Consider the following 21,302-nt stretch of genomic DNA (forward strand, 5'->3'; position numbering starts at 1 on the left):
TCAGAATGACTCATTCTAAACTTACGAAGTACGTAAGAAATGGGATGGCAGAGTGGAGATACATCTCTACCAAAAGGAGGCTTGAAGCACTCCTTCCCTCCGCTAGCCTGCAGGTCACACTTAGGCAAGGCATAGCACGTGCTTAGCCCTCCAATCAGGGTCATGTGAAGCCACGGGAGCAGGTGGTGGGTGGTCATAGGAACACGTACAAACAAGCTGGATGAACTCAGCAGGTCGGGCAGCATCCGTTGAAAGGATCAGTCAACGTTTCGGGCCGAGACCCTTCATCAGGACTGAAGAAGGAGGGGGTGGGGGCCGTATAAAGAAGGTGGGGGGAGGGTGGAGTGTGGTCATATGATCAGCTGGTGCATATCACAAGTTCTGGTTACGCGACCACAGATGCCAGGCAGACAATCTCTGAAGAGAATTGATAATGGCTGGGGTCACACTTCTTGTAAAAGAAAGCAAACCACTTCTGTATGAAAATTTACCAAGAACAATCATGATCATGGGGCTATGACCACCTACATCATATGACATGAACGAACATAAGAAATTATATTCTAGATATATATGCTGAGGAAGGATAGGAAGGGAAGAAAAAATGTTAACTTTAAGGTCTAGAAAAATTGGGGGAAAGACATAATAAAGAGAATATCTACAATACGGTAAGGTTAGATGAGATGAGTTAAATAAGTGCAGTTAGATGGTGATTAGACTTTTTTGTCTGTCTTGTGTGTAGTTAATAGCAGGCTGTGGGACATGCCCCAGGTCATATGTACAAATGGAGGAGAAAATAAAGCTGAGCTCACATCAGAGATGAACGAACTATAGTCATTGTGCTCGCCAGCGGAAATGTGAAGCATGAGGAAGATTGACTACAGTAGGATATAAAAAGCACAAAATGCTGGCAGAATTCAGCAGGCCAGACAGCATCTATGGGAGGAGGTAATAATGATGTTTTGGGCCGAAACCCTTCATCAGGATCTAAACTTCATCATCAGACCCTCAGGGTTTCGGCTGGAAAAGTCGTTATTACCTCCTCCCATAGATGCTGTCTGGCCTGCTGAGTTCTGCCAGCATTTTGTGTTTTTTATTTATTTCCAGCATCTGCAGATTCACTCATGTTACAGTAGGATATACATCAGTTGGAAGCTGGACAGAGAAATAGCAAATAAAGTTTAATCAGATCACGTGCCACACTCATTTGTTAATTTAAACAAGTTGGGTTGAATGGTCTATTACTATGCTGTATGATTCTTTGTTTCTAGCTGTTGAAAATGCTAATGGAAAGTATCCAGTAAAGGGAAAACTGATAATACAAATAAATCTTTGGGATGCAAATCTTGGTTCCCTGAATCTGTTAACACAATTGAATAAGGTGACAAAGAAAGCATGCAGCATGCTTGCTTTCTTCAGATGAATATAAAGGTGGGGAAATCATACTGCAATTGTATAAAACTTTGGGTAGACCACAGGTGGAATATTGTGTGCTCTTCCGGACACCACAGCTTGGAAAGGTTGAGGAGGATTTGGAAAGGCTACAGAGGAGGATCACCAGAATGTTGCCTGGATTATAGTGTGTGGGCTACAATGAGAAGCTAAAGACACTTGGATTATTTGCTTTGGAGTGTCACAGGCTGAGGTGTGACCTGAAACAAGTATGGGGTACATAGTAAGTGTCTTTTCCCCCCAAGGTAGAAATGTTAAGCACCAGATGACGTAAGTTTAAGGTAAGAGGGAGAAAGCTAAAAGAAGAGTGGAACTGAGAACTAAAGTGGCAGGAAATTTGACTTGGAAATAGGTATACCCCAAAGTGATCACCCAACCTTTGGTTTTTGGTTTTTTTCAATGGTAGAGGAGATCACATTGTGAACACTAAATGCAATACACTGGATAGCAAGAAAGGCAAATGAATTAATTCCTGGAAACTGTTTCTTTCTCTCTAAATAGTGGAAGGAAAGGCAAAAGGATGATTGTTGCATCTCCTGCAGGGTAAAAATAAATGCCTTATTTTCAGATTGGTAGACTGACCACCTGAAGTGTTGCAATTGTTGGTACTAGAATACCTTCTGTTCATAATCTATTTCAGTCGTTTGGAGAGAGCAAAATGAAACGTACACTGTATGCGTGTGGTAAACTATGTATACCTGTCTGGACATGCCCCTCTGCTGACTGCTCCTGTGACTCCTCCCACAGACCCCTGTATAAAGGCAATTGGAGGCACTGCTCCTCCCTCAGTCTCTAAGATGCTGTGGTCACGTTTGCAGCTAATTAAAGCCTATCGTTTGCCTCCCATCTCTGAGAGTTATTGATGGTGCATCAGTGCAAAACTGTGTGACCAGCATCTATGGAAGGAAAAGTGACGATGGTGCCCTTGAGGTGACAAAGAGAGGGAATCAGTAGGATTTAAATCAAGGACTCTTCCACATATCCCACAAAATTTTATACATTTCTTTATTGAAATTCCTTCTTATTTTTGGAAAGCTCCATGCTCAGAAATAGACACCTATAATTTTACTTGATTATTCATTTTTCAAGAGTAATAATATGATTTACATTGTAGTAAGTGGCTGAAATTTTGTGAGATCATTGCTTTGATTTTGTTTTTTAATACAGAATGGCACTTTAAAAATCATTGACAGAAAGAAACATATATTCAAACTTGCTCAAGGAGAGTACATCGCACCTGAAAAAATTGAGAATATATATGTACAGAGTGAGCCTGTGGCCCAAGTGTATGTTCATGGAGATAGTTTGCAGGTAAATATGGATTTTTAAATTACGATGCATAACAATTCCATCTTAACATTTTTAAAGTATATTATCTGTTAATCTGATTCCTTTAAAATATTTTTGTTGCATTATTAGCATTTCTCTTTGTCTTAGTCTCTCTAGTTTTTATGTTGTATATAAATTATCAGTTGGAATGCGTCAGGAAATCATTAAAATATCAACTTATGATAGCGGACTACTTTACTCCAAGATTCAATTAATGAAGACAGCATCTTACTGGAAAGGGTTTAAAGAAAAAGAAACTGAGACCAATGTGCTATATCAAGCTCAACTTCTAGCAGTTGCACATCAGATTGTGGTGCTACAAAAAGACAATAAGCACTGGTAGGAGATGTTCATAAACCCTGAATTGTACAGCTGTGCAAAGAATGAAGCAGAGATGTATTTATTTTGTTTAGAGATACAATGTGGAACACGCCCATCTGGCCCAACCATCTGCACCGTGCAGCAACCCACCTTTTCGACCTACCCCATTCACAGGACAATTTACATTGGTCAATTAACTTACTAACCAGTACGTCATTGGACAGTGGAAGGAAACTGGAGAACCCGGAGGAAACCCGCGTGTTCAGAGGAAGAAGGTACATACACCCTTCAGATGGTGACAGAACTGAACACCAAATCCCAGAATGTCCTGAGCTGTAATAGCGTCCAGCTGTAATAACCACTACACAACTGTGGCAACCAACCAGTGCCACTTTATCTTGGACATACACATTGACTGAGAAAACCTATTTTAAATCCTACTGTATTATCATTGGAGACTTGAGAATTTAAATTCTGATGAATTATCTTTTAATCTGACATATTGACTTTTTTTTAATTCCAAAGATACTGCCTAATGTGGTGAGTTTTTCAAGCATAATCTGTTTTTGTTTCAGATTTCCAGCAAATGAGTACTTCTTGATTTTTTTTCCACTTATCAAGTCCTCACCACAAGACCTGCTGTTTCAAATCTGCCCCGTAAATTACCCTGTGATTCTCCCCTTCAATTCCTCCTATCACCCTCCATACAGCTGCTTGTACTTCAAATCCCCAAACACCCTTCTCTAACAATGATACTAACCTCTTCAATTCCATGGTCCCTGATTATGCTTCCAATTCCTCTCTCCAGTTATGTTAACTACAAGACCCTACCACCCCAACCCACCGAAGCACACCCCTGCTTGGCTTCAATGCACTCTATACCTGAACTACTGAGCATATGGTGGACACTCTGTGTGTAGGCCTGCTAAGGAAATTAAAAAATGTGAAAACAGAATCCCAATAACATGCTCTAGAAGCCTCAGATCTCAGCCATAAAGGAATTTTGGTGCTCTGAAGCAATAATCAAAACAGTCCTGTTGCATCATATTTATACTATTCCAGTTGAATCTTTATAAGACCATAAGATATAGGAGCAAAATTAGGCTATTTAGCCCATGAAGACTACTCCACCACTTCATCATGGCTGATTCAATTTTCCTTTCAACCCCAATCTCCTGCCTTCTCCCCATATCCCTTACAGCCCTGACCAATCAAAAACCTATCAATCATTACATAAAGACTTGGAATCACAGCTGTTCATGGCAAAGAATTCCACAGATTCACCACTCTCTGGTTAAAGAAATGCTGCCTTATCCCCATTCTAAAAGGATGACTCTCTATTCTGAGGCTGTTTCCTCCAATTTCAGATTCTCCCACCATAGGAAATATCCTCTCCACATCCACTCTATCAAGGCCTTTCACCATTTGACAGGCTTCGATGAGGTCATTCCTCATTCCTTGGAATTCCAGTGAATACAGGCCCAGGGTCAACAGATGCTCTTCATGTGACAAGCCATTCATTCCTGGAATAATTTTCATTAACCTGCTTTGAACCCTCTCCAGTTTCAGCATATCTTTTCTAAGATAAGGGGCCCAAAACTGCTCTCAATACTCCAAGTGAGGCCTCACCAGTGCTGGGACCGGGTTCGGGTCTGGGGCCTCCCGACCCATCTGCACTTTCTAATAAAATTCTCTCCAATCAGAATCCAAATTTCCTTCTAGGGTCATGTCAAATTCTGCACAGACATGTTGTCTACATTGGCTTATAATGTTTATGCCTACAAGGCGTGGGACTTGTTGTTCAGTGCAAACAGGATCCCTGACTACTAGAAAGCCACAATGGGATATCGTCGTGCCCATCAGGCTCTAGATACCGAGGGTAAGGAATATGAAAGACCATTAGCAGCTGCAAACCTAAACCAGCCAGCAGTGGACAATATATCCTCATCTGCTCCGTTCCAGTTTTCTCGAAAGAACTACTCAGTCATAGGGCTCATTTGACTACTGGGGTCCAACAGACACCTGATATCTTAAGCTCAAGATCTTTCACTGCTTGAGTCAACTCACTAATGGTTTTGCCCTGCTCTGCGATTACTTTAAGGACATCTTCTCAAGTGACAGACTCAGATACCTGAACTTTAAGAGTTGAGCACTGTGGCTGGCTACTGCTACACTTTGTCTTTTACAGTCTTTGCACTTCTTGAGGACTCTTCTAAAAACCACAGATGAGCTTCCTCTTGGACTTCTATCATTGAGGACTCAGGGTTGTCCTGTACAAATCTGTGGAGCTCTGCATTGAACTGCTGCTGCTAAGTTAACAAATTTCACGTCACATGCCGGTAATAATAAACCTGATTGCAATTGTGATTCTAAATGAAGGATCTCTGATGCCCTCTATAAATTGATCTCTTAGAACCACCCTCTCATTGGCCACAGCATCAGTGGAACACTTCAGTAGCAAGTTAAGAGCTTGGGCTAGGGCATGTGAAAACTCTCTTCACCCTCACACGGCTTGTGACTACAGAAGTTATGCATCGGCTGGAGTGTACTCTGGTTGTCACTGAAAGCTTCCCTGAGAAACGTAGGTGAACACGTCGTCAGCCTGGTCTTCCTCAGCATCACTGCGCATACGTGCTTCTTTTAGAGCTGCACTCCTGAGCAATGACATAATCAGGACCCCTGATCCTGGTCAGAATGATTTCTTGCACAAAGTGCCCATTCAACTTCTTCAATAAGGTCATCAACAGACCTCCCATCTTTCTCAGCATCCCCTGTAAATGGAGCAATGTGTCTTTCCCTTGGAACATATACATAGAACTTAATTTACCTATAGTTGCCATGGCTTCTTCATGCCTACTGCACAACTCCCTAATTGTTCATTCAAATCTTGTTCAGTTTATTCATTCTCTGTATGAAACATTATGAAAACTCAAGTCTTTGAAGTCTCTACAACAAGCCTGGAAAGGGGTTGCTGACATCTCCTGAGGAAATCATGATGACTTCAGGGTCACAGTTCTACATCTTGGTGTCAGTCCTGGATGACCCAGCCCAGACTCAAGGCTCTACTATAGTCTCCACGCAACACCAGGCAGGCTCTTCTTCCAGCCCTTGGGAACGGCTGTCTAGTTCTTCACCACTATCGAGTTATGTGCTGTATCCTGTACTGCATACAAAAATCAAAAACCCTCTGAACTGGCTTGGAATTATCCCACTCCTGGTACTAAATTTTGCAGCCTGGGAAAAATATAGGCATAGGACGACAAATCGTTCTTTGGATCTTTAAGTTCTTTATCTGTTTTAGATGGTTTAATGCAGAAAGGGAGAATCAAAATAGAAACAACAAAATGGATTTTTAAAAAACACAGCTCCTGCTGTTACAATCTCAGCTTAATTTTGGTCCACACACTTGTGTATCGACACTACTTATGCAGTATGAAAATAAATCAAACACAATATACCAAGCCAATATGGTAGTAGCAATCCCAAAAGAAATGCAAACAACATTAGAATCTCACCAACCCTGTACCTCATACACAACATAAAAGATATGAATAAATACATCTCATCAAGGTATACTCACTTTGGCACACACATGCTTAACTTCCGAACGTGTATAGGCGAGACCCTGAAATGAGTTCTCCTCACTCACATTACATGAACAGAGTTTAACACATTCGCATTACTCGATCACATTCACATTTGGTCATGAAAACAATAAAGGAAGACAAAAATAAACCTTTACAAAAACTTATTGCCTTTTAGTTAAAATCACTAGAAAGGGCAAGCTACTAGGCTGATAGGGACTATGCACAACTATGCTATCCAGCGCCGATACCTTACTTGCGAAAATCTAAAGCATCCACATGGAAAACATGTCAAGTTACCAATATTCTGGATTTTAAAAACAATGTACATGGATATTATCAAATATTATTCACCTTTCCTCGCAATACGACCAATACAACCAATACTCAATATTCTTTCTAGAACATTGTAACACTTTTTTCTACTTGGCACATGGATAATAATGTCTCCCTTTTCTCTTAAAGGCTACTTTAGCATTACCAGGGTGAATAAATAACTACACTTCAACAATAGCAAATAATATTCAACAGTTGCATGTTGTTGAGGGTGATGGCCACAGGAATGCTCTGCTCTGGCTCCGTCTCCTTAACCCCTTTCCCCTTCCTGACCTGCTCCTTGGGTGTAACTACCTCTCTCCATGTCCTATTTGTCACCTCTTCAACCTCCCAAATTTATAATGCACCCTCCTTCTTTCCCTTTGTCAGACTGACTATTCTTGCCTTTGGATATTATCTCCATTTTATTTCTATTGTCATTTATGGTAATTTTATATCTTTCTAATCCTACAAGACAGAGATAATAAACCTGATTGTGATTTCTCTGCCTCTGCAAGACCAGAGGCTGGAGGGATTGTAACCAAGTTATTTCCTGAACAGTTATCCTTGGATCAACAGACTTCTCACCTTTTTTTTTGGTAAAATGCAGTTAAGAGGGAAAATATAATGAAATGGTGGAGCTGACTCAATGGGCTGAATGGCCTAATTCTGCTCCAATCATTTCTGGTCTATGGTCTTACATAATTCCAATGTCCTAATTTGATTTCCAACAAACCGGTAAATATCCCATAAGAGCTCTTTAATTTGTGGTGTACAACTAACAGTTTACCTCAGAGCATTGACAAGCCTATAAAGAACTGACAGTAGACACACATTTCTCCTGTGCAAGTGTGCTTGTTTGGTGGTTTAAATAGTGAAGGAAAATTGATTCCTTTTGAAAACATATTGGTTCTGAGCTTTTTTCCATCAGGTTGATTGTGTTGCGTATAATGTCTCTCCAGTTGCTACTGAAAGCCTACTGAGAGAGGGATTTAAAGCAGTGATTTATTTTCATATCAATAAGATAATCTTTGCTTAAAAACCAAAGTGTTACTGATCTTCCAGGAAAGATTGATCTCGGGTAAATTATGCTGTCAACACACACACTCACCTTAATTCCCTTAATTATTGATTTGTTACTACTTGATAACAATCTGTATAGAAATAAGATTGTTAATAGAGAATACAGGTATTTAATGGTCCATTTTCTGGACCTCCATCTCTTGAATGATGAAAAGATATGTTAAAGGATGGGCAAAAAGATCACCTGACTGATAGCTTGCATGATGGGAATGAGTAACCAATTGAAGTCCATAATCCCTAGACTTTGAAAGAATGGAAAGTGATTTCATTGAAACATACAAAATATTTGTGTACAGAGTAACTGCTGGGAAAATGCTTCCACTGGCTGAGCAGTTTGAAATTAAAATTCAAAGAGTAAGAAATGAAATAAAGTGACAATACTTGTTCGATTCTTGTTGAGGCCTGATGAAGGGTCTCGGACCAAAACATCAATTCTGTACTCCTCTCTATTGATGCTACTTGACCTGCTGAGTTCCTCCATATTTCACATTACTCTGGATTTTCTGCATCTGCAGAATTTCTTGTCCTTTTAATTCTTTATGGATTGAGTTATGAATCCTTAGCATTTGTAAGCCTAGAGGTTTCAGATGCTTAGTCATGAAATATACTCAAGATAGCAATCTACAGTCCTTTGGGTAGCAAAAATATCAAAAATATTAGGGGTGATGTGAGAAGTTGAAGCTAAAATAGAAGAGCAGCCATAATTTTATTGGAAGGTGGTGTAGACGTGAAGCCTTTTCAATCAGAAGAGTTTAACTAAGATTTTGAAGATGGAACAATTGCAAACAGACTATAAATGGAAATTCACCTTCAAGTTATATTACATTAAAAATGTAATGGAACAAAAGTGTGCAAAAATATTTGCATGAAGCAACATCAAGACTGAATCACATGGTGAGTTTTCAAAGACCTCGGATGCTATTTATATTCTTCCTTTTGTACCATATCTAAATCAGTTCACATTTCATTAGAATTTTTCATCTCATGTAAAGCTATGAATCTATGAATTTTATTATTTAAGATTGAAATTTAATTGCCTAGTAATATATAAACATCCTTACACTGCTTTGGTACAGTCCTTCCTGGTAGGTATTGTCGTACCAGACCCAGAAGCCACAGAAGCCTGGGCAAGGAAAAAGGGATTTGAAGGATCATATGGAGAACTGTGTAAATCCAAGGTATTTTTTAATGCTTCTAAAATGTGTATCTTGACTATACTATGTACTTAACCAGGATATTGCAAAGCCAGATTTTTTTAAATCATGTTATCATTATAGACTTACGTATGACAGTTTTTACTGCACAATCTGTTGATAAGATGACCTCTTTTGGTAGCAAAAGGTACTACATGATTCACTGTGCATTTCCACATCAATCGCATTTTCTGTCGCTGTCTGCTTTGAATGTCAGTTATAAAAGAGAACTGCCGAAGCACCTAACAAAATACTTTGATTAAATTCAGGGTTTTAAAAAAGCTATAATGGAGGACATGGTAAAGCTGGGGCAGCAGGCCGGCCTTTATTCATTTGAACAGGTAAGAAGTATAAACTGTTTTTATTTTCAAGATAGGGAATTTCCTTCTAGAAATTTAACGTTTTTGTCAGGATATATTTGAATTTACATAACTTATTAATATGTTTTATTAGAATTTAATTTGTATAATATTTTTAATTTAAGCAATTCATGTAAATTATTTTACTTTACAAAAATGGAGTTTTAATTCTTAAAATCAAGGTTCAATATGCATTTACCGACATCTAAAATAAAGGCCTAAAAATTGCCACCCTGAAATGCATAATAAAAGTCACTTGAAATAGTGTTAGTTTAGCCTTATAATTTTACCAGTTCCTTTTGAAAATTAAGAGAATTTTGCATTAGTGATGCCATCATGCATGTTATATGACAATATTGTGAATATTTGCTCAATCCTTTAGATAAAATAAGAAAGTTCAAAGATTAAAGTTCCAAATAATTCTAATCATCCAGACTTAATATATTTACGTTTATATTGCAGAATGAAACATCTGTGGCAAGATGTTTTTGTTTTGCCACAGCTCCCTTGAACCAGATTAAATACTAAAATAATTTTATCTTAAAATATAAAATTAATCAACAGTGTTCATCTGTTGAACAACTGTTGTCTAAGTACTACATGATAAGTCAAACTTAAAGAATAATTAAACTGCTTGTTCCAACAGACTGTATTTGTGTCTTTGTAAAGGTTCTGCTTAAGTGACTACAAAGGCAAAACTAGAAATATTTAAGTATTTATTTTAAAAGTTTATAGTGCCAAGACAGTGAATAGGTAAAGTATTGGTGGAAATTATACTGCAAAACCTCACATTTACTTTCACAACATGAAACAATTACTATGAAAGTTAAACTGTAATTTGAGATACAGATTTAGCATGTTAGATGATTTATTATGGGTTCTTTATACAGTTGATACAGAAATGCAAAAGGTACCAGACTTGGCAGCGATCAGTGACAACCTGCAGCTCTTGTCTGAATGGCCATCTGCAGGCCACTCATGCAGGAAGTGGCTTTCCCAGATACTGCAAAGTATGATTCTGTGAGATGTTATGCAAACATCCATAAACAGAATATAGAAACATTTGAAATCATCTTGGATAATTTTGATAGTTTGTAATTTACTTCACTCTGTAAAAGACCTCTCCTAACCAATAGCATTCCTTGACATCTAGCCTGTCCTCAATTCTCTTCATATATTGCTTTATCCTGACTCTCCTTTGTAACACCACACTTCCCCAGCCCTACATTGTCCTGACAAGTAGGATAGATAAAGGGGATGCAATGGATTTTGTTTATTTGGACTTTCAGAAGGCCTTTGATAAGGTGTCACACATGAGCTGTTTACAAAGTTAAGAGCCCATAGTATTACAAGAAAGTTACTAACATGGTTAGAGCATTGGCTGATTGGTAAGAGGCAGCATGTTGGAACAAAAAGATTCTTTTCTGGTTGGCTGTCAGTGACTAGTGGTGTTCCGTAGTGGTCGGTGTTGGGACCACTTCTTTTTATGCTGTTTATAAATGACTTAGATGTTGGAATAGATGGCTTTGTTGCCAAGTTTGTCGATGATACGAAGACTGGTGGAGGTGCAGGTAGTGTTGAGGAAACAGGCAGGATACAGAAGGACTTAGACAGATTAGGAGAATTGGTAAGAAAGTGGCAAATGAAATACAATGTTGGAAAATGCATGGTCATGCACTTTGGTAGTAGAAATAAATGTGTGGACTATTTTTCAGATGGGGAAAAAGTCCAAAAATCTGAGATGCAAAGGCACTTGGGAGTTGCCATGTTAACATTCATTTCAAGGGGTTTAGAATACAAGAGCAGGGATGTGATGCTGAGGCTTTATGAGGCACTGGTGAGGCCTCACCTTGAGCATTGTGAACAGTTTTGGGCCCCTCATCTTAGATGAGCTGGCATTAAAGAGGAACCAGAGGAAGTTCACAAGGATGATTCCAGGAATGAAAGAGTTATCATACGAGGGACATTTGATGGCTCTGGGTCAGTACTCACTGGAGTTCAGTTGGATGTGGGGGGATCTCATCAAAACCTTTCAAATGTTGAAAGGCCTAGGCCAGTGGTCCCCAACCCTTTCTATGCCTCACACCCCGAGGAAATGTTTGATTAATGTTCGCACCCCCTGCAAAAGTAATATCACATTTGAAGATGAAGAAGTCTAATTTCTAATTTTTGAACCACAAATTGAACCACATGCAATACTGCAGGTGAACAAATTGAACTTAAAAAAATGAGCTTCTAACTCAGTGCATAAAATGCAAATGTAATTTGAGCAATCATATTCTAATTTATTCAGAAAAAATTGTAAACAGTAAAATCAATCCCAATTGTGAACATAAAATTCAATGATTTCTTTGCTCCTGCTTCTCGTTCATGATTTTGTCAAAACGTGGAAGTTTCTTGCTGACTGCGACCCACAGGTCTGCCTGTGGATTCAGGCGATTCCTAGATTTTGTCTTGATTTACAAAAGAGAACTGAATCCAGATTCACACAAGTATGTTGTTGCAAATGGAATGAGGACACGGAGTGCTTTTCCACCAAGTCTTGTGAACATATCCAGTGCTGCACACCAAAACTCCTCCAAAGTCTTGCTTTCAAATTGCATTTCAAGAGTTTGATTTGCCGCAAATCAATAAGATCTTCCTTCAGCTCTTTATCATCTGACATCTTCTCCAAATTGTAGGAATATGGATTCATGATCCATTCTTCTGAAATCTTCAGGTCTCTAGCTGCAAAATATCCATCAAACGATTCTGACAGCATTTCCAAATGAGCCACAATTTCTTCACACACAGTAGGAGTTATGGATCCAACATCATCAACCATCTCTTCTAGTGAAGGAAAATTTGAGAGACTGCCTCTTTCGATCCTTCAACGCCAAAGACTTAACTTTTCTTTGAAAGCATTCAACTTTTCACAAGCCTTCAATATGTTTATCCCTTTTCCTTGAAGAGAAACACTTAGGTCATTCATACAAGTGAAAATATCAGCTAAGTAAGCCAGCATTTGGGCGAATTCCTGTGATTCCATTGCCCCAACCAGATCACATTCACACTCCTCCAGAAAAACTTAGATTTCTTCCCGCAGTTCAAAGAAGCAGGTTAAAGCTTATCCTCATGACAACTAACAGACTTCTGTGTGGAAAAGCAAAACTGAATGCTCACTTCCCAGATCCTCACAAAATGATTTGAAGATGCGATGGTTCAAAGCACGCCCCCAATCCAGTTGATGATCTTCACACAATTATCAAGGACTTTCTTCAAATTTGGAGGCAATGTTTTTGATGCCAAAGCATGCCAGTTAAGAAAACAATGGGTAACTTGCAAGTCTGGAATCTCCTTTATCATCAATGCAGAAAAGCCAGATTTATTTCCAAGCATTGCAGGTGCCCCGTCAGTGCACACAGAACCAATGACTTTGATATCCAAATCATGTTTGGCAAAGAAGTCTTTCACCAGCTGCATCACATCCTTTGCAATTGTGTTTGTTTTCAGATCTTTACAAAACAGGAAATCTTCCTTCACAGCACTATCATTGACATACCTCACTAATGTGATGAGTTGACTACAACTGGAGACATCAGTTGACACATCCGACTGAATAGAGATTTTAAGAGGACTAGCTCTGACATCTGAGATGACTTGGTCCAAAATATCTTCACTCAAATCACTGATTCGGTTGTGAATGACGTTATTTGATAGGGACACCTGTTCAAATTTTTTTCTTGCTTCTTTGCCCAGGATAATTGTTGCCATTTCCAGTGCACATGGCTTGATGAGATCATCCGCAATTGTATGGGGCTTCTTGGATTTGGCTACTTTATATGTCACTTGGTATGAAGCAAGAAGTAGTGGTTTTTCAACAGAAATGAAACCTAATTTTGGATGAGTTCCTTGTGAATCTAAACAAGCTCTTTTGATTTTCAATGACCCAGCGTCATGTCCTTCAACATCAGTTCCGTAATGCTTGTTGTTGAAGTGCTCCTGAGGCTTGGATGGCTTCAGATTTGAGTTACAACGCTACAAAGAATGTACTGGGGTTTTTGCAAGCCATCATTTCCTGTTATGCAAGTGAAACCAAAGAACACATAGTCATCATTCCATTTCCTTCTTTTTGACATGATGAAGGGTTAATGAAGGGTTAAGGGTAAAGAGAAAAATATGAGCTAATATGAGAAAAACTATCTGACTAAGTCAGGGATGACCGCTTTACTCAACCAAACACGCCTATAGCAAAGTATCGCGAGAAATATGCTTTTGAATATTATATTACGATATTGTCTGCGGTTATGCCAAGATAAGTCATCAGGTGAAAATGTTACGGGGGCATGATGCAACTTATTAGACTACTCTTTACTGAATTTACACACCTATTTCTGATGATAACCGGAGATATGAACTCCCATCACACGATTCAAAGTCCTCGGTGCTAAACGTGATACCTCAAATAACACAATTCAAAATTATCAACGATTGAAGAAAAAAACCTTTTAAGAGAAAGGAAACCTTTGAAATTCAAAAACACAAATAACACAAATAACACAATTCAAAATTATCAACGATTGAAGAAAAAAACCTTTTAAGAGAAAGGAAACCTTTGAAATTCAAAAACTTTTGTAATGCCTTAAGACAAATACAAATGAATGACTTCAGCCGCTTTTTATCAAAATGAGGCTTTTTAAAATTTTATAATTAAATAATGTAACTACTGTCTGCAGGTTTGGTTTTAACGCAAAGTCATTACTCAATGGTTGATTCGGGATGTATAAAGATTTTGGCATTGTGAGATAATTTTTAACTCTGAGATGTAACCTTCTAGCTAACACTGATGAGACTCCTCAACTCTGAGGTGTAACACCCAGGTAACACTGATGAGATTCCTCAATGCTGACTGGGGCAGCGGGAGACTGGAGTGTGCTTGGGACAAGCGTTACTACCACTTCTCAAGGCACACGGGCAGCTGGCTAAGTGATGACTCGTGACTCGTCACTCAAGCACACAAGCCACTCTTTGTTGCACCCCCTGAAATTCCATCTTGCACTCCCTGGGGGTGCGGTCACCCCAGGTTGGGAACCCCTGGCCTAGACAGAGTAGATATGGAAAGGATGTTTCCCATGGTGGGAGAATCTAGGACAAGAGGGCACAGCCTCAGGATAAAGGGGTGCCCTTTCAAAACAGAGATGCATAGAAATTTCTTTAGCCTAAGGGTGGTGAATTTTTGCAATTTGTAGCCACATGCAGCTGTGGAGGCCGGGTCATTGGGTGTACTTAAGGCAGAGGTTGATAGGTTCTTGATTGGACATGGCATGAAAGGTTATGGGGAGAAGGCTGGGAACTGGGGTTAAGGAGGAGAAAAAAAAGGATCTGCCATGATTGAATGGTGGAGCGGACTCGATGGGCCAGATGTCCTAATTCTGCTCCTATGTCTTATGGTCTTATGTCTTATGATTTTTTTCATGAGCACTGCAAAATTGACTCAAAAAGACACAATTCCAGCAACAAGTTTTCAAGGAAAGATGTTCCTGATGTTCTCTCTCATCATCTCTCCCTCACGAACAGCCACTCAATTCTCACCCTGAATCTCTTCCTAAACCTGTTCAGTCACTTTTAAACCGACAGCAGCTTTTGCTTGCCACCTTAATCTTACATGGGTAAACTGTACAGCATCGCTTTTTCACATTAGTTAACACACGAGAAGAATTTCAAATCCTCGGGTCAGACTCTTCAGAAAAGATAAACTCAAGCAAATATAGCTCCTGGTCAGATATACAGTCGTAGATGGACTTGTAGTAATCTAGGTAAAGATCCCAACAAAATCTGTCTGTAAGCTATTCAATGTCAAAAGGACAGACCTAAGACACCAAAGGGGGAAAAAGGAACATCCATAGATTATACAATATTGATAATTGTGATTTCTTGGCTCGTAGGTGAAAAACATCTATCTCCACTGTGAAATGTTCTCAGTTCAAAATGGCCTTCTGACCCCAACATTAAAGTCCAGGAGAGTGGAAATGAGAAATTACTTCCAGAAGCAAATTGAAGAGCTTTATGCTAATACTTCTATATGAAAATATTTGACAGATATCGTGTTGGGGGGAGAAAATCCTGTGTTTGCTGTTTATCTTATATCAAGAACTCATTAGGGACATTCGAAATATTCTTTCACTATATTCAGAAACAGTAATTTCTTCAGTCAACTGAAAGGTTATTTCTTGCTTAACTTCAAGATCTTCTATGTAAAATAAAAATTTGACCTTTTTTTAAAGCTGCACTGTAATTGAGATAAATTTTGTATGTTCAGCAATGAAATTTACTTTGTTTATACGATGGTATAATTAATAGCTTAAAATTCTAATGTACATATTTTGTAAAAATGGGACATAAAAAGCTTCTTGGCTGAGGGTTAAGCAACTTGAAATGCCTCCCTTTAACATTTGTAAATCAAAAAATGTACAGGTATATGAATTGGTCTGTTATCTAAGAAACTTTTGCTGTATGAATTCATCAATACTTGAAGTATATAATTTGTGCCACACCTGAGCATATTCAGAACTACAACTGCATTTTTGTACTGAAGTAAATTAAACGTAATTTATCATTAATTGAATATGTATCATAAATGTTCATGAAATTTCAGATTAAGAAATATTGTGAAATTTAAAGAATCAATGTGGCAAAGGGAAGTCTCATCATTTGAATTGATGCACACAAAAAGCTGGTGAAATTCAAAAGCTCAGGCTGCATCTCTAGGGATGAATAAACAGTCAAAGTTTTGGGCCGAGTCCCTTCAGAACTGGAAAAGAAGTAGGAAACTGCCATAATTAGAAGGTACAGAGAGAACAAACTAGAAAGTGATAGGTGAATCCAGCTGGGTAGGGGAAGTGGATAAAGTAAGAAGCTGGAAGGTGATAGATGGAAAAGGCAAAGGGTTGGACAAGAAGAAATCTTATAGGAAAGGAGAGAGGAAAGGGAGAAGAAGGGGCACCAGGGTGAGATGATAGGTAGGGGAGGAGAAGATGTAAGAGACCAGAGTGGGGAATTGAAGAAGAGGAAAGGAGAGGAGGAAAAATTACCAGAAACAATAAAGAAATAATAAAAAATAAGTTCATGCCATCAGGTTGTAGGCTACCTAGACAGAATATGAGGTGTTGCTCCTCCAACATGACCAACATGTTGGAATGGGAATATGGGATAGGAATTGAAATTGTTGGCTGCCAGCAAATACTGCTTTTTGCAGATGGAGTGGAGGTGCTCGACAAAGCGATCCTTCAATCTGTGTTGAGTGAGTCTTACTAATGTAGAGGAGGACACATTGGGAGCACCAGATACAGTAGATAAACCCCAACAGATTTGTGGATTAAGTGTTGCCTCACCTAGAGGACTGTTTGGGGCCCTGAATGGTGGTGAGGGAGGAGGTCAATAGGCAGGCATAACAGTTCTGCCACTTGAAGCAATAAGTGCCTGGAGGGAGATTAGTGGGGCAAGATGAATGGGCAAGGGAATTACAGAAGGAACAATCCCTGGGTGGTGGGGAGATAAAGATGTGTTTGGTGGTACGGTCTTGATAAAGATGTAAGAAGTTGCAGAGAATGATGTGGAAGCTCATGGAGAGGTAAGTGAGGGCAAGAGGAATTCTATCACTGTTTAGAAAGCTGGAAGAAGGGGTGAGCAAGGATATGATGGTGGAGGAAAGGAAATCCGCAAAGACTCATCCTGGGAACAGATGCAGAGGAGACGAAGGAACTGAGAGAAGGGAAAGGTATTTTTACAGGAATCAGGGTGGGAAGAGGTACAATCAAGATAGCTGTGGGAATCTGTAAGAATCTATAGGTTTATAAAAGACATTGGTAGACTGCTTGTCTCCAGAGATGGACATAGAGATTGAGAAAGGGGAGAGAGGTGTCAGAAATGGACCAAGCGAATTTAAGGTCAGGGTGCAAGTTGGTGACAAAGTTGATGAAATTGACCAGCTTAGTGTGGGTTAATGAAGCAGCACCAATGCAGTCATCAATGTAGCAGTGAACGAATTGGGTTTCGTTACCAGTGAAGGCTTGGAACATGGACTGTTCCACATATCCAGTGAAAAGGTAGGCATAGCTGGGGCCAATGTGGGTACCCATGCTGCACCTTGAGTTTGGAGAAAGTGGGAGAAGCCAAAAGAGAAATTGCTGAGGATGAAGACCAGTTCCACCAGGCAGAGGAGGGTGGTTGTGGAGGGTATTATTTTTTGTAACTCGAAAAGATAAAACTAATTGGAAGAATAACAAGGAAGTCCAAAAAGAGAATCTAGTCTCATGTTTTACATTAAATGAGACTCATACATATCACATGGTAGTGTCATGACATATGCAATCCACTCACTTTGAAATATAAACTGCAATTAATTAATTATTTAAACAAACAAAGAATGCTTAATCAACAACATATTTACAAGATTACTCAAATATTACTGAAATTTTAAATACACAACTGAGGGGAACCTATTGGAACTTTTGTTGAGGAAGAAGCAGAGGACAACTTTAAGGCCTTCTTGTTGGGAGATAGAAGTGTAAAGGGACTGGACATCCAAGGTGAAAATAAGGTGATCAGGGCCAGGGAATTGAAAGTTGTTGCCATGATAAGGCTACCACCAGGTTGAAGGAGCAATACCTCATATTCCACTTAGGTAGCCTCCAACCTGATGGCATGAACATCAATTTCTCCAGCTTCTGGCAATTCCAGCCCACTCTTCAATTCCCCACTTTGTTCTCTTACCACTTCTCCTCACCTGCTTAACAGCTCCCCCCGGCACCCCTTCTTCCCTCTCTTCCATCATTCCCTCTCACCTCCTATTAGACTCCTTCTCCCTCCAGTCTTTACCTTTTTCCATCTATCACCTCCCATCTTATTTCATTGCCCCTCTCCCACCCACCTGGGTTCGCCCATTACCTTTCAGCTTGTATTGCTTCTCCTTCCCCCACCTTCTTACTCTGGCATCTTCCTCCTTCCATTCCAGTCTGATAAAAGGGTCTTAGCCTGAAACGTCAGTTGTTATATTCATGTCCATAAGTGCGTTCTGACCTGCTAAGTACCTCCAGTATTTTTGCATATTGCTCTGGATTTCCAGCCTCTGCAGAATCTCTTGTGTTTATCATTTGATTTGGGTAGTGCAATTAGAATGTACTGTCTCTTAATATTGCCAGGCTCCTGTATAAAACACTTGCTTGTTCTATCTTAGTCAATATTTTCGGTAAAACTATCAATCTCTGCTGAAGCTCTTAATGTAAGGTGGAATCAAGAACTTGGTTCAGATTTTCAAGTTTCAGTAATGGAAAATTATTCTTGATTAAAATATACAAGATGTTATTTCCAAAGCACGTTTCGTGCTTCATCTGTCTCAAGATGCTTTATAGATGAGCACTGTATCGATTTAGAACTGTTGTCACTATAACCACATAGTTAAATACAACAGCAAAATGACCAGTTGATCTGAAATAGGTGTTTGGCTTCAGATCAATGATGACCTTGACACTGAGTCTCTCCTGGACTTCCTTCAAAATTGTCTCAGGAATATTTGCATCCATCTACGTTTAAAAGGGAAGTGAATTAATTTAATGTCCCATTCATAAATAGTCATTTATTTTGGTACAATGCACCTTCTACACTACAATGTAGACCTAAGCACAAATCTAAGAATAATAATTAAATTAACAATTTCATATCTCAAATGGATGCCATTGGTAGTTTAATCCTATGTCTAATTTGCAGTCTTATTGTGAAAAATGTAATAATATGAGAGGAGCTTCACTCTGACTTCAAAATATTTAAAAATAATTAAGGGTATCACAGTACAAAGGTCAAGAATTAATACAACAATAACCTGAAATATACATATGAAATGCTGATCTAGTAAGCAACTGGGCTAAAAACATTCACAATAATTTTTAAAGCCAAGTTTCGGCATACAGAAGTTTTCAGTCTGCTGCTGACTTTTGCCATCAATTAGTCTTTATTACCATACTATAACATAAATCTGAAATACCAGCTTTCTTATTTTCTTATTTAACTCTGGATTTATGCCAAGGGTATAGAGAAGATTAAATACAACAATATGACATCACAACTTTCTGTCATTTGTTCATTCCCACACATGGAAACAGTTTTTAACTTCATTGGTATTAGTTAGATGAGGTCTGTGCACGGTCTGTGTGATTTGTATTACAACAAAATCATGCATTGCATTAATACAGAATGAGCTGATGCTAATGTAAGAAGCTGTTATAGAACAAATAGATGTATATCTGTTCATATTACAAAAATGTTGCCATGAATTTGAGTTGAAAGTTCAAACCTGTATTCAGTAGTTTTCAATATAATCTATATTACTGAAGGAAGATTTCAGGAAAACTGGTAAGATGCATGTAAAACTTGACTGGAACAAAGAAACTTTCTCAATTTGGCAGTGAGAATAAAGTACTTGAGTGTGCTTTTGCCACTGTTAGTATTTAAGTATATTTTATGGAATGTGCAAACCCATCTAAGGAACTTCAGTACAGTAGAGTCATTCTTAATTTAGCAATGGGAATTGCATTTAGTTTCAGAATGAGACATCTGCCTACAGTTCTGGTAGCCCTTAGAGAGGAAACAAAATTAATTACAATCATCTGGAAAAGATGAACAGGCTAATTTATCTTCTCATGAGAAAAGAGAAACCGAAGAAAGAGCTCACAGACATTTTAAAGTTATTAAAGTTTTGGTACATACACAAGGATTGTTTATGTGAGCAGAGAAGTGCAAAATTTAAGATCATCATCAAAATGTCAAGTGAACAAGAAATGGATTTAAAGTTTGACCTTAAGGGTTAAATTTTTTTTCTGAAAGTTGAATTGGCCTGCTCATTTCCAAAACATTCTAGCTATTTGAAAGCGTTTCTGTGCACTTCATTGTACTTTTAAAGAGAATCATGTTATTGAATATTGAGTAGGGTTGTGGAATGAAAATACTGTTGTATGTCATATGATATCATTGTAATTAATATGGATGTGACATCTTCCTGTTTCTGAGAAGTACTATATTTGTTCTGACAAGGGAAGCAATAGTGCGTGGTTCTTTTAATCATTTGCTCTCTATGTGTAAATAAAGCAGTATTATTTTTACTTCTCAAATAATGCAGCTTTAAAAGATGAGATGAGCACAAATTATATTGTACAGGATACTGTAACACCTACTACAGAATAATAGAAACATTATTTTTGCATGAAAGAAAGCAAAATTATATATTCAAAATGTGTATATGGAATGTAGTCTTATAATAAAAAAAGTTTCAAATTCAAATAAAGCAATTTACCAGATTAAAAACTACTTCAGTTGATTAATTCCTTTAAAAAAATAAGAAAATTCTCTATGATATGAATATATTAAAATTATCTAAATTATTTCTAATCTAATAAGACTGACATGCACCCTACATGAGTATATTTCCATAATTTTAATGGAAAAAAATATACATGCAAGAATAATTTGAAAAGTCAATTTGTATTAAACAATTCTATACAGTTATCTGTGATGCATTTTAATATCCTTGTGTTATGCAAAGATATCACAAACTCATATCTTTGTTGAGGGGAAAAATTAGCATTTGTCAATTTTTTTTACATTAGAAGGGGAAATATACAGTACAAACAAATAAT

The 21,302-nt window shown here is 38.3% G+C and overlaps 1 protein-coding gene across 5 annotated transcripts in view; it reads left to right on the plus strand.

The window, feature by feature from the left end:
* Positions 1–20,956, plus strand: part of LOC132405634 (long-chain-fatty-acid--CoA ligase 6-like) — a 125,216-nt gene extending 104,260 nt beyond the window's left edge. For all 5 annotated transcript variants that reach the window (XM_059990598.1, XM_059990594.1, XM_059990595.1 and 2 more), the window contains 4 exons: positions 2,620–2,763; positions 9,161–9,262; positions 9,547–9,618; positions 15,561–20,956. In XM_059990598.1, coding sequence (XP_059846581.1) covers positions 2,620–2,763; positions 9,161–9,262; positions 9,547–9,618; positions 15,561–15,701 — 459 coding nt within the window. In that variant the 3' untranslated portion in view covers positions 15,702–20,956. The remainder of the gene's footprint in view (positions 1–2,619; positions 2,764–9,160; positions 9,263–9,546; positions 9,619–15,560) is intronic.
* The last annotated feature ends 346 nt before the right edge of the window (positions 20,957–21,302 follow it).

This window comes from Hypanus sabinus, chromosome 15, assembly GCF_030144855.1.
Source record: "Hypanus sabinus isolate sHypSab1 chromosome 15, sHypSab1.hap1, whole genome shotgun sequence".
Lineage (NCBI taxonomy): Eukaryota > Metazoa > Chordata > Chondrichthyes > Myliobatiformes > Dasyatidae > Hypanus > Hypanus sabinus.